Source organism: Salmo salar, chromosome 25 (genome assembly GCF_965601325.2).
Source record: "Salmo salar chromosome 25, fSalSal1, whole genome shotgun sequence".
Classification (NCBI taxonomy): Eukaryota; Metazoa; Chordata; class Actinopteri; order Salmoniformes; family Salmonidae; genus Salmo; species Salmo salar.
In genome coordinates this window covers 45,820,935-45,835,345 of record NC_138315.1, presented here as the reverse complement: position 1 = coordinate 45,835,345, position 14,411 = coordinate 45,820,935, and the positions used below count along the sequence as shown (strand labels likewise).

The 14,411-nt window shown below is 41.4% G+C and overlaps 1 protein-coding gene across 6 annotated transcripts in view; it reads right to left on the bottom strand.

The window, feature by feature from the left end:
• Positions 1-14,411, bottom strand: part of LOC106586808 (E3 ubiquitin-protein ligase Midline-1) — a 79,853-nt gene that overhangs the window by 17,380 nt on the left and 48,062 nt on the right. For all 6 annotated transcript variants that reach the window (XM_082969183.1, XM_082969182.1, XM_082969181.1 and 3 more), the window contains one exon: positions 11,645-12,366. In XM_082969183.1, coding sequence (XP_082825309.1) covers positions 11,645-12,310 — 666 coding nt within the window. In that variant the 5' untranslated portion in view covers positions 12,311-12,366. The remainder of the gene's footprint in view (positions 1-11,644; positions 12,367-14,411) is intronic.

The following is a 14,411-nucleotide window of genomic DNA, read 5'->3' as shown; positions in this document are numbered from 1 at the left end:
CTCAAGCAACAATTTTGCTAGAACTGTCTGGGAGTGGTCTGAGTGGGGAGGGGAAAACTAAAAACGAACTGTTATTGGAAGAGAGATTTGGAACTCTCTTTGTTATTGGTCTTGTTAACCAATTTACCGCATGGTGATGTCACCATGGAAAGCTGAAAATCCCGCCCATGCAAACCTGCTGATAAGAACTTCCTGATACATGTGTAAATATTCTACTTTTTTTTCTTCTACTGAGCTATTTACTTTATGTTCCTATTATTATCTTTTATTATTTCTTATTGTTGTTGCAATGTCCAGAAGGAACCTACAAGTAAGCATTTCATTGGACTGTGTATAACATGTGTAACGTGTGCATACGACTGTTATGCTGTTATGCATCTAAAAGTTTCTTTATTTTACATTTACATTTTTGTTATTTAGCAGATACTCTTATCCAGAGTGATTAACATTCATCTTAAGATAGCCATATGAGACTTAAGTGATAATGCCCGAGAAGCCGACTTTGTCTCGGGCCTAACAACACCCGTGCCAATATATCCTCCAAACACTGGATTCGAGGGCATTATCACTTTGATACAATGGGTTACCAACATATTAAAATAATGATTGATATTTTCATTAAAACATTTATTTTCATGAATTTATTCATACTATTTCATCCTTCCACAAGATATAGCCCCGACACAAATATAGAGTTAGTACCCAAGCCGACTGGTCGTTTGTTCTATCGGTTAGGTTGCCAGAGACTGGACCCAGTCGTTCGTTCTAAATGTTCCATTGCCATACTGGCTGACAACGTTCTTATCCCTTGCTTGCTAGCTAGTCAACTATGGCTAACTTACAGTCACATTAAACAGCGCAGACAGAATAACAACAGTAGCTGCATTTGCATTTGTTTAAGCTGGTTTCTAGTGACATTTATTTGGACACATCCATAACAATGAGCTAATGAGGCACGATATCGTCTGGCATAGGAAATGTACTCTCTCGTCAGGACACTGTTGTTCAGAGGAGCTAGCCAACAACAAAGCTACAGTTACACAATCACTTCAAACTGAAGCTGGAAAGACTGCAAACTAGCTGCACTTTATTTCTCGTTTTACCTTTTTTCAATTTACATTTCTTTGTATATATCCATAAAAATTATGCCAGGTGATTCATGATTTCGACTGGCTGAGAAACGCTGCCTGTCTGTCTCGTCTCGACTCCCGACACGTTCATTACTATGGGACAGCAGGAGTTTGAATTTGAATATTGAAACAATGTTACAAATGTCGGAGAGACAGACAGCAAGGTTTATACAAATCTCTGCTGTTGAAAACTAAATGTTAGTCTAAAATAAATGTGAGATAATGTCTAGATGTTTTTTATAGTGGAGATCAAGTTTATAAATTGCCTGGCTGGGCTGATGAGATAGTGGATTGCGCAGTCAGATGGAACTGTCACGACTTCCGCCGAAGTCGGTCCCTCTCCTTGTTCGGGCGGCGTTTCGGCGGTCAACGTCACCGGCCTTCTAGCCATCGCCGATCCACTTTTCATTTTCCATTTGTTTTGTCTTTGTTTTACACACCTGGTTTCAATTCCCCAATTACTTGTTCATTATTTAACCCTCTGTTCCCCCATGTTTTTTTGTGAGTGATTGATTGTATGTATACGGTCCGTTATTGTGGGCTAGTTTATTGTGTTGTATGTTATTGATTCTTTGAGTAAAGTACGTTCCATACTCATTTCTGCTGTCCTGCGCCTGACTCCTCCACACCAGCTACACACAGGCTGTCACGGTTGTCATTGGTAATGGAGGACCAAAACGCAGCAGGTATATGTACGCTCATCTTGACATTTATTAACTCAGAATGAACACACCAAAACAACAAAACGAAACGAACTTACGAACAACGAAACAGTCTTGAAAGGCTCACTCGGCAAAACAAGAAACAATCTCCCACAATTACACAGACAAACACACCCAACTAATATAGGACTTCCAATCAAAGCCAACACCACACAGCTGCCTTCAATTGGAAGTCCACCCCAATTAACCAAACATAGACACACATTACCTAGACTAAACATAGAATTACATAAACAAGGAACAATGCCCAAAAACCCCGGAATACATAAATCAAATGCCCTTTTTAGAAAAACCACCACCCCGAACCACATAAACCAAATACCCTCTGCCACGTCCTGACCAAACTACAATAACAATTCATCCTTATACTGGCCAGGACGTGACACAGGCCGATTACAGGAACAGAGTAAATAGGCATTTTAACGTCATCAATTTAGCCGGTGGTAACTTGTGGAATAGACACCGACTGGAATTCAGTTTTAACCAATCAGCATTCAGGATTAGACCCACCCATTGTATTAAACCACATATCACAGTCATAGCAAGTACATTTTATGTTGTATGATTGTCTTGCACAACAATTTAGTATTACTCTTCTCTGTTTTAACTATTCTCCAAGGATTACTTTGTTTTTCCACAAGGGTTATGCAGTGAGGCATAAGGAGAATATCAGAACATTGGTTTGATGTCTGAGAGGGTTATTCGTTAATGGTTATATAATCCTGGATGAACTTAATATTGGGATTACGCTTCAGAAGAATTGTTCCATGTATGGGTCTACAGATAGCATCATGGGCTTACCTCACTGAATGAAAACAGCAAGATAATACCAAAATGGACTGTTAATGCCAGAACACTTTGCTCAACATAACAAAGAATTTAAATCAACTGCTTGTTGAAATCCTTAGACCTATATGTTGAAGTAATTGTCCAGCATGTTTTTTCCCCCTTGGTTTTATCATATTAAGTACAAGCCCTTCGTATTGCAATGCCATAAAGTAATTGTGATACATACAGTGCATTCGGAAAGTATTCAGACCCTCCCTTTTCCCACATTTTGTTACGTTACAGCCTTATTCTAAAATTGATTAAATAAAAACAGTTCCTCATCAATATACACACACAATACCCCGTAATTACAAAGTGAAAACAGGTTTTAGAAAAAAAATACAGAAATACCTTATTTACATAAATATTCACACCCTTTGCTATGAGACTCGAAATTGAGCTTAGACGGATTCCTGTTTCCATTGATCATCCTTGACATGTTTCTACAACTTGATTGGAGTCCACCTGTGGTAAATTCAATTGATTGGACATGTTTTGGAAACGCACACACCTGTCTATATAAGGTCCCACAGTTGACAGTGCCTGTCAGAGCAAAAACCAAGCCATGAGGTCGAAGGAATTGTTCATAGAGCTCCAAGACAGGACTACATTGAGGCACAAATCTGGGGAATTGTACCAAAATATTTCTGCAGCATTGAAGGTCCCCAAGAACACAGTGGCCTCCATCATTCTTAAATGGAAGAAGTTTGGAACCACCAAGCCTCTTCTTAGAGCGGGCCGTCCGGCCAAACTGATCAATCGGGGTAGAAGGGCCATGGTCTGGGAGGTGACCAAGAACCCGATGGTCACTCTGACAGAGCTCCTGAATTCCTCTGTGGAGATGGGAGAACCTTCCAGAAGGACAACCATCTGCAGCACTCCACCAATCTGGCCCTTATGGTAGAGTGGCCAGACGGAAGCCACTCAGTAAAAGGCACATGACAGCCCACTTCGAGTTTGCCAAAAGGCACCTAAAGGATTCTCAGAGCATGATAAACAACATTCTCTGGTCTGGTGAAACCAAGATTGAACTCTTTGGCCTGAATGCCAAGCATCACATCTGGAGGAAAACTGGCACCATCCCTACGGTGAATGCATGGGGGTGGCAGCATCATGCTGTGGGGATGTTTTTCACTGGCAGGGACTGGGAGTCTAGTCATAATCAAGGGAAAGACGAACGGAGCAAAGTACAGAGAGATCCTTGATGAAAACCTGCTCCAGAGCACTTAGGATCTCAGACTGGGGCGACCTTCCAACAGGACAATGACCCTAAGCACGCAGCCAAGACAACGCAGGAGTGGCTTCGGGACAAGTCTCTGAATGTCCTTGAGTGGCCCATCCAGAGCCCGGACATGTACCTGATCGAACATCTCTGGAGAGACCTGAAAATAGCTATGCAGCGAAGCTCCCCATCCAACCTTACAGATGTTGAAAGGATCTGCAGAGAAGAATGGGAGAAACTCCCCAAATACAGGTGTGCCAAGCTTGTAGCGTCATACCCAAGAAGACTCAAGGCTGTAATCGCTGACAAAGGTGCTTCAACAAAGTACTGAGTAAAGGGTCTGAATACTTATGTAAATGTATATTTCAGTTTTTTTATTTTTTGTATGTTTGTAAACATTTCTAAAAACCTGTTTTTGCTTTTTCATTATGGGTTATTGTGTTTAGATTGATGAGGAAAAAAATATATTTAATCCATTTTAGAATATGGCTGTAACGTAATAAAATGTGAAAAAAGTCAAGGGGTCTGAATACTTTCAGAATGCAGTGTACAGCACAGTATGATGAAAAAAATGGAAGAATTTAGTAAACAGAGAACTTTGGAGAACTGAAGGTGTCTGTGAAGTCACTGTTTAGCTAAAGTTGGGAAGCTCTCTCAGGTCGGCCTTTTCACATTGCCATTTCATTAGGCTCTGTGCATCAGCCGTCAGCGTGCACAGAAATAGGATTTAAAAAAAAAAAATGTATTAAACTGCTCTCACCAAAATTATTTATTTATATCCAAGCAGAGGTGATGAAAGCAATATAATAGCTTTGTGCTGCCTGCTGTGGATGGATGGAAGCTGCCTGGAGATCCATAGAGCCCTGGCTGGAGAACAGCTGATGCAGCCTCACAGAAACAGTCCGTAACTCCATGATAAATGCTGCAATGCAGTTCATAAAGTTTAAATGGACTCATTATGATAATTTAATCGGCTGAAAAATATATTTCTTTTATACAGCAGTATGTCTAGTAGTATGTTTGCACGTCTAGTTGTATAATGCACTTGAAATAATTGACTTGGTGACGAAAACATAATGTGATAACATAAGGAGTCATAAAGGGAATAGTTATGGTTGGTTAATACTGTTTCCAGGTCAAAATAACATTGCTTTTATGTAAATAGGGTATCTCCCCGTCTCGCCTGTCTCTCTTCCATAAACGTTTGACAGTTAGGGTGGCATGCCAGTTGGCATTTCAACTCCAAACAGGATATAAAGCATCCACTTCCTCTCAGAGATGATTTATCCTGTGCCATTCATTTGAAAGTGTTTGGATCCCTGAAGAACCTCCCTGTCCAACACTGAAAGACAGACAGAAAGCCCAGACTATATAACCTGCTCTTCCAAGAACCTCCCTGTCCAACACTGAAAGACAGACAGAAAGCCCAGACTATATAACCCACTCTGCCAAGAACCTCCCTGTCCAACACTGAAAGACAGACAGAAAGCCCAGACTATATAACCCACTCTGCCAAGAACCTCCCTGTCCAACACTGAAAGACAGACAGAAAGCCCAGACTATATAACCCACTCTGCCAAGAACCTCCCTGTCCAACACTGAAAGACAGACAGAAAGCCCAGACTATATAACCCACTCTGCCAAGAACCTCCCTGTCCAACACTGAAAGACAGACAGAAAGCCCAGACTATATAACCCACTCTGCCAAGAACCTCCCTGTCCAACACTGAAAGACAGACAGAAAGCCCAGACTATATAACCCACTCTGCCAAGAACCTCCCTGTCCAACACTGAAAGACAGACAGAAAGCCCAGACTATATAACCCACTCTGCCAAGAACCTCCCTGTCCAACACTGAAAGACAGACAGAAAGCCCAGACTATATAACCCACTCTGCCAAGAACCTCCCTGTCCAACACTGAAAGACAGACAGAAAGCCCAGACTATATAACCCACTCTGCCAAGAACCTCCCTGTCCAACACTGAAAGACAGACAGAAAGCCCAGACTATATAACCCACTCTGCCAAGAACCTCCCTGTCCAACACTGAAAGACAGACAGAAAGCCCAGACTATATAACCCACTCTGCCAAGAACCTCCCTGTCCAACACTGAAAGACAGACAGAAAGCCCAGACTATATAACCCACTCTGCCAAGAACCTCCCTGTCCAACACTGAAAGACAGACAGAAAGCCCAGACTATATAACCCACTCTGCCAAGAACCTCCCTGTCCAACACTGAAAGACAGACAGAAAGCCCAGACTATATAACCCACTCTGCCAAGAACCTCCCTGTCCAACACTGAAAGACAGACAGAAAGCCCAGACTATATAACCCACTCTGCCAAGAACCTCCCTGTCCAACACTGAAAGACAGACAGAAAGCCCAGACTATATAACCCACTCTGCCAAGAACCTCCCTGTCCAACACTGAAAGACAGACAGAAAGCCCAGACTATATAACCCACTCTTCCAAGAACCTCCCTGTCCAACACTGAAAGACAGACAGAAAGCCCAGACTATATAACCCACTCTTCCAACTCCATTTCTCTGTTACTTCCTTCAGATGGACTTCCTTCAGCCTTTTGAGCGTTGATGCACTGCAATCGTTGTCACTGGCAGGTCATCTAAATTGTGAATTTCATTGTTTTGCATGTGAATGTAAGGTGTGACACTCTTTCCGAGAAATGCTCTCTTTTGTCATATATTTACAGAGTTCTGCTTTGTTTCTAACATCTGGAAATAGTGGACTGCTGATATCATATGCCAGGCTATCATCTGCATTTTTACAATCGGCACAGTCAGAACTAACACTGTCCTGAGATCAGGTAGTAAAATGACAGAAAAGTTGGCAGAACAGTTTCGAAACACAGACAGTGACCTGACCGGTCAGGTTTTTGTCAGGAAGGAAGAGAGACTGAGCAAGCCAAAACCAAAGGTATGGGACCAAAAGCATTCCTCATCCAGAGGAAGCAGCTATTCCTTCCTCTCATCATGTCTGAATTGATTTAGGAAAATAGAAATCCATCGCAGGGAACTGTCTAAACACTAAGAGCATTTCAATGTACTATAGTTGAGGCACACAGTTGTATAATTTATCATTATAGCATAGAGGAAATTAATTTTAAAAATATGTCATGAAGATGAAAAACATGTCAGATGAACGTGAAGAAACAATGTAGAACCATTGGAACTTGAACCATAACACATACTGTTCCTTCTAACTCTAGAACCAATAATGATACTTTTAACTAGAACCAATAATGTTCCTTCTAACTCTAGAACCAATAATGATACTTTTAACTAGAACCAATAATGATCCTTCTAACTCTAGAACCAACAATGCTAATTTTAACTCTAGAACTAATATTCATAATTTAACTTGAAACAATAATGAACATTTTAACTCTAGAACCAATAATGATCCTTCTAACTCTAGAACCAATAATGATCCTTCTAACTCTAGAACCAATAATGATCCTTCTAACTCTAGAACCAATAATGATCCTTCTAACTCTAGAACCAATAATGATCCTTCTAACTCTAGAACCAGCACCATCGAGAGCATCCTGACTGATTGCATCACTGCCTGGTATGACAACTGCTCGGCCTCCGACCACAAGGCACTACAGAGGGTAGTGCGTACAGCCCAGTACATCACTAGGGCCAAGCTTCCTGCCATCCAGAATCTCTATATCAGGTGGTGTCAGAGGAAGGCCCTAAAAATTGTTAAAGACTCCAGCCACCCCAGTCATAGACTGTTCTCTCTGCTACAGCACAGCAAGCAGTACTGGAGCGCCAAGTCTAGGTCCAAAAGGCTTCATAACAGCTTCTACCCCCAAGCCATAAGACTCCTGAACATCTAATCAAAGGGCTAGCCAGACCCCTCTTTTACGATGCTGCTACTCTCTGTTTATAATCTATGCATAGACACTTTAACTCTACCTACATGTACTGTACATACTACCTCAATTGCCTCAGCTAACCGGTGCCCCCGCACATTGACTCTATACCGGTACCCCCTGTATATAGCCTCGCTTGTTATTTTACTGCTGCTGTTTAATTATTTGTTACTTTTATTTTCTATTTTCTATTTTTTACTTATCTATTTTTTTACTTACCACTTATTTTTATTTATTTTCTTAACTTCTTAAAGCATTGTTGGTTAAGGGCTTGTGACAAATACAATTTATTTGATTTGATCCTTCTAACTCTAGAACCAATAAAATTGGAAATATTTTTACCCCCTCCCCTCTCTTTCTCACTTTCTTTTGCCTAACATAAGAGATTTCAGACATGTACAGGTATCTAAATACTTCTGTTACGGCTATGATTTGCGTTCCTTCTACATTAGCCAGAGAGCACTACATTGCATGTTCCTTCTGGGATGTAAATGAATAGGGCTAAGATGTGGCTTCGCAGTGGGTAACATCGGCATACTGTAGTCCAGCTTGTCAAGACTTGGAGCATGCTAAGTGCAATTCATTTAGCAACGCTGCCTTTTTGCAGTGAGGTCTATGGCTGCATCTTCATATAAATTAAATATCTTTGTCTTTTCATAAAGTCTCTGTTAACATGATTTATTTAGGTTATTTTGTACTTTGGCTGTTATATATTTTATACGCTTAAATTCAAAAAGGTGAAGCGGGGTGACTAATCATTTTTGTTAACAAAAAATATTTTAAAAATCAAGACAATAGCCCCATGTGAAAGCGAGGGAGCACAAACGAAAATGCTGCAACCACAAAAAAATGAATCCTTGTAGACTAAAACAAACAACCCGTAAAACCTGGTCATTCTAGTACTATAGACTGACTCAGGGACACAGTATGACAATACCTTGGCACAGAGGTCAGGGGGGAATTACAAACAGACAAAAAGTAATCCCACACAAGACAAGGGTATTAACATCTGGATAAAGACTAATGAGCACCAGTTCTGGGTTTGTTGGTTAGTTCTGACGTTTACTGTCATGCTCAGAATAACTTCATTCATTTGTATCTGAAGAATGAAGGAGTTGACATGGCCACGGACGTTGTAATCAGATATAATGTAGGATTTGTGCTGAAAAAAACGTGACCACCTAGTAGGTAGTGTATCTTACAACTGGCAAGAAATATCAGAAATGCAGAGCTCAAGTTTGACCCTCAAGTCTGCCACTCTTCCTTTTTAGTTATCCTTTATTTAACTAGGCAAGTCAGTTAACAAATTCTTATTTTGTAATGACGGCCTACCCCGGACAACGCTGGGCAAATTGTGCGCCACCCTATCATGGCTGGTTGTGATACAGCCTGGAATTGAACCAGGGTGTCTGTAGTGACACCTCTAGCACTGAGATGTAGTGCCTCAGACCGCTGCGCCACTTGGGAGCCATAAGTGACATCAGTCAAATACAGAACAACAGGAAGGAGGGGCTTGTCATTATCCACAATCTCCTCGGTTATGATAAATATGTAAATCTTTTATCTATTGTGGAACTAATGTGCACTTTTTCCAAATGGATAACTTTGCACAGAATCAAATACAGTATGTATTTAAGTAGTAATCTCCCTGGGGGGGTTATGTAAAAACCTGATGGTAAACTATGTTCCAGAGTACATACATTATCTTTATAATGTATATATACTGTAAGGCACTACTCGTTACATAAACAAAGCAGATATCACATAGAGGCCATGAAGCCACCCATAGTAAAATGTGGACTATATTCTACGGGTCAGGTTTACAGAGCATTTGCACCTGTGCAAAATATTCTCCTGTTATTTTCAGAGGAGAATAAAAGAGCCCAATTTTGGGGGGGGATTTTACCTTGATATAACTTATTGGTATTGTTTAGTCTGCAGGTTTAATTCCCCATTGAAAATAACAGCTGTTAACTCTTAGTAGAGCTGTCCCTGAATGTGGAGTTGGATTAATACTGTAGATACCGTAGATATCTCCTGGTCTGCTTCCTCCTGTTCACTCCTCTCACTGAGATAGCAGCCTGGAGTTCTCTGCACAATGACAGCATGATCAAACAAAGGAAACACCGGTTAACGCTGATGCTCTGACCTCGATCGCCATAGTGTTGCAATCTAAGATTACCACATCTCAGTTTCACTGAGATTCTGGGACCAAGCTTGGCATTCTCTTTGTTTTTGGTGAAAGGCCGAGCAAAAAGTAGTCCGCGTGTACTATGTAATGCAAAATGTCTTTTTGTGATTCATGCATAAATAGTGTACCATTTGTATTTATTTGTGAAAAGTCCTGACGTCTTTCAAAGCCATGTGTCCATGTGGACCCTAGAAACCCTTCATCTAGACACATTATTACATTATTACACTGACTTCTCCTTTAATAAAGTAATTGGCTAAACACTGCCTCATTCAAATAAAACATCAATTGGCTATCAATCAACTGTAAAAAAAAAAAAAAAACGATAATAGATATTGCTACTGTAAATACCAAAAAAAAAATATGAATTTACTGATAAAATACTTCAATACATGTTGTTCAACAGAATGTATAGGGGTTAAGGTCTACTGACATCACAGCCCTATTTGCCGTGTCTCTTGATAGAACTTGTCAAATGTGAGGGTACATTTCCATGTGAAAGGCTAACTATAACACACAGCCGCATGGTTCTGCCTGCTAATAAAGCATTAATCGCTCCCATGAGGTTTCTGGAGCCATGATCGTGTCCCATGGCGTGTTGGCAAAATACTAGCACACAAAGCCCAAACGTCAGTGCTTTGACAGGAGCTCATTCAAGTCTTAAGTGCAAGGAATGCGTGGCCACCTTTTTGTGTGTTCCAGCTAAGAGCCTCTCATGATACCATATTAATATGGACACATGGAGGAAAAGAGGTTAGTTCAACTTAACCTGAAACCCTGGAAGCAATCTTTATTTATTGGTTGTAACTTTGTGGCAAAATGTTATATTTAAGCCGCTAAAAGAAAGTGTCATGGTGTGTGATCACTCCTTGTTCCCAAAGCTCTTGCTCTTTGAAATATTAACAGACCTCACATGAGTTTACTGCTGCTGCATTACTGGGGAAATCTGACTGAATGGGGAATTCCATTTGACATGTTTCTAATACTGTTAGCTTTGTTTTGACGTTTCGTAAGCCAAGAGGGCCAGTGATACAGTATAACACATAGCGTATATATGTGAGTTTACCTGATTGTATTGTTCTCTTGTGCTACACTGTTTTCCAACCACAATGACTCCTGATTTACCCATGAGTCTGAGGAAACATTCCTCGTTGGTTAGCAGAGGATATTAATAGGAGATAGACGATTTATTGAAATATTGGATCCTACCTCAATTTTAAATCTTAAAATGCCCTTGTCATGATGCCTCAATGAATTGTGGAACAACGGGTTTTTTTCACTCTGCAGTATGTCACATAGATTTTTAGGATGAGGCAACATTTGGAAAACAACACAATTAGCAATCACATGATTAATTGCATCTCTGAAAATGTGTGTGGTGAATCTCAACAAAACAAAAAAAGGAAGGTCAGATATTAAATCTGATGTGTCAGCCAATTCAGGCACAATATTGTTTATCTAATATACCCAAATGTTTTTGCTTGATTTGAATCAAATAAGATTTTTAATACCACCATTTATTCCACTCAGTGGACACAAATTATTGCACATAGTGAGCTCTTCACAGTCAGTCATTAACTTCCCATACTCCCCAAACATTCCTGAAGCTGTGTACAGTATAGCATAGTACAGCACAGAGCATCTCTTACCTTGAGTTTCTCATAGCGGTCGCTGAGGGCGGCTACTTGGTGGTCCCGATGCCGACCGACCAGTTTGCACAAGGCACAGATCAACTGTTCATCTGTGACACAGTACATGTTCACCTTCTCGTCCTCGTGCTCCAGACACATGAGTCCCCTGATGTGGCAGTCCGGCATGGGCTCGATCAGACGGTGGCTGGTGAAGGGCTTCTTATTGGGGTGGGTGGCCTTCAAGCATTCGTCGCAGTAGGACACCTCACAGGTGACACAGGTCTTGACGGCATCCTGCGGAGGGTCTTGCTCACAGAACTGGCACTGCACCGTCTCGCTGGGGGAGGTCATGGCCGTGCCGTCCGGGGGGACCCGCTCACGGCGAGTCTCGCTGGGGGAGTTGGGCCCGCTCACGGAAGCCTTCTGGAAGCGGTCGATGATGTTCTGCAAAGTGACGTTACGCTTCAGTCCCTCTAGGCCCCTCTGGTTGAGGGTGATGGCATAGCGACAGGTTGGGCACTGGAAGGCGCTGATGGACTGCACAGGCTCGTTGGGGCTGCAGTGGGAGATCAGGATGCGGTGGGCACAATTGAAGCACAGGCTGTGAGCGCAGGGCAAGAGCAAGGGGTCCTCGAAGAGCTCCAGACAGATTGGGCAGGTCAGCTCCGACTCCAGTGTTTCCATCTTCACACACAACAAAGCGATGTCGTCAGCGAAATCCAGGGAAGCTGATCAGCTATCTGTAGGGATGACATGGACTTCATCATTAGAGAATGGGAGAATGGGAGAGATAGAGAGAGAGAAAGAGAGAGAAGCAAGGGGTTCAAAAGGGTTAAACAGTAGGGGGTTGTCAACTTTCCCAGAATAGAAATTAATGAGTAGTCTGACCACATTCCTAATCTAAAGAAAATTGGAGATTACTTGGTGTAGTAGAGGAATAAATAGCAGGTATTGGATAACACATCTCTGATATCTTCATCAGGGGTATTGCATGAAATGCAGACACTTCTAAATTGAGTTTCAGTGTATTCTAAACCCCTTACAGAAATATAAATTAAAGCTCAATCGAAATGAAACTTGTTTGGTAAAAAGTAAAGAAATCCATGTGAATATTGAGTTCCCTAGAACTAATTCCTACATATTTTATAGGGAGGCACATATGTCCATATTTCCTGTGATGCAACAGCCAAACGAAAAAGACCGAAATTGGGAAAAACAAAGAAACGCTGCATATTTTATAAGAGCTTTGAGTTGTTTTGATGATAAAGCTCTGGAAACACCATAAATGAGTCATTTTCGTCAAGTGGCCCATGTCTATGGAGAGGCTTGGCTAGGCTAGCTAGCCCAGGGCAGTGAAGCCAGACAGCTCACTGAAGCAGAAGTCCCTGCCTGTTCACGGCTGGAACTCCTTACTGTGACTGGCCTGACGGACACAGAGCCTTTGTTCCAGGCCAGTCAGACACCCCAGCTGCGAGTGGATGCGCTGTGCCCGTCGCGTCTCCCTGTGTGAACTCTACCTCCACTCATTATGTGTGAAAGAAGGCAAAAGCTCATTATCAGGCCAGCCGGGCAAAAGTGGTCTTTGAAGTTGAGGACACAGAAACTCGCAGAGAGCTATAGCTAAGGACGAGTTTGTTCCCTCCCCCTGTTCTGTTCAAATCCACAGAGACACTCAGTTAACCTACTGGAAGATACAATTGTTGCACTCGTCTCACATGTCTGTTATGTAGACAATATGAATTCATCTGTGGGGCTTTGTTGTGCTACTGTTGGAGCTTTGTCCCAGACATGGAGTTTGTTTTAACAAAAACCTCTCTGTTATCCAAGTTGATGAGCCAAGTCAAGCGAAGGAGGGTAGAATTAGTGTGTCCAATGTTCAAACGTGATGTCAGTACTAAGAAAACATACGGTATAGGTTACTGTATAGCAGTTGCCAGAAATACACTCAAATATTATTATGGTTTATGGTTTCCTCCACAAAAAATAGAGTCTATTCTTAATGCAATGTTAAATGATCCATCTTAAAATGCACAGTGCACACAATATAACATTTTGATTGTTTGTACACTGAAGTGAATTAATCTGGTGAAATGGAAGTTATAAAATTTCAACAGTAAGATTACTTACAAAGTAGATTAGTGCTCATGTCTACTAAGAATAGTAGTAGAATTAGAAGTTTATTCTAATCCACACAAGATCACTGTCCTGACATGTCTGTCATCCTTTTTTAAATCTGATTTTATTATTTTTAACTAGGCAAGTCAGTAAAGAACAAATTCTTATTTACAATGACGGCCTATCCCCGGCCAAACCCGAATGACTCTGGGCCAATTGTGCGCCGCCCTATGGGACTCCCAATCACAGACAATTGTGATACAGCCTGGAATGGAACCAGGGTCTGTAGTGACGCCTCTAGCACTGAGATGTAGTACCTCAGACTGCTGTTATACAGCCTGGAATGGAACCAGGGTCTGTAGTGACACCTCTAGCACTGAGACATAGTCCCTTAGACCGCTGCGCCACTCATAATGTGGGTAAGTATTACACAAAACAAACACAACTCGACTGACATGTACACTCTTACAAAGAAAAGGTGCTACAGTATATCTAGAACAATATTTATGAACTATTATTTGTCTGCACTGAACGGAGACTTAGTCATTTGCCAGGGGTGTTCAATCACACATGGCAGTTTATTTTAATGCTACTGTTGTATTGTAATTTTCTTTGAGGAAATATACAAAAATATTCTGATAAAAAGGTGTACCAAAAAAGGGTTCTGCGC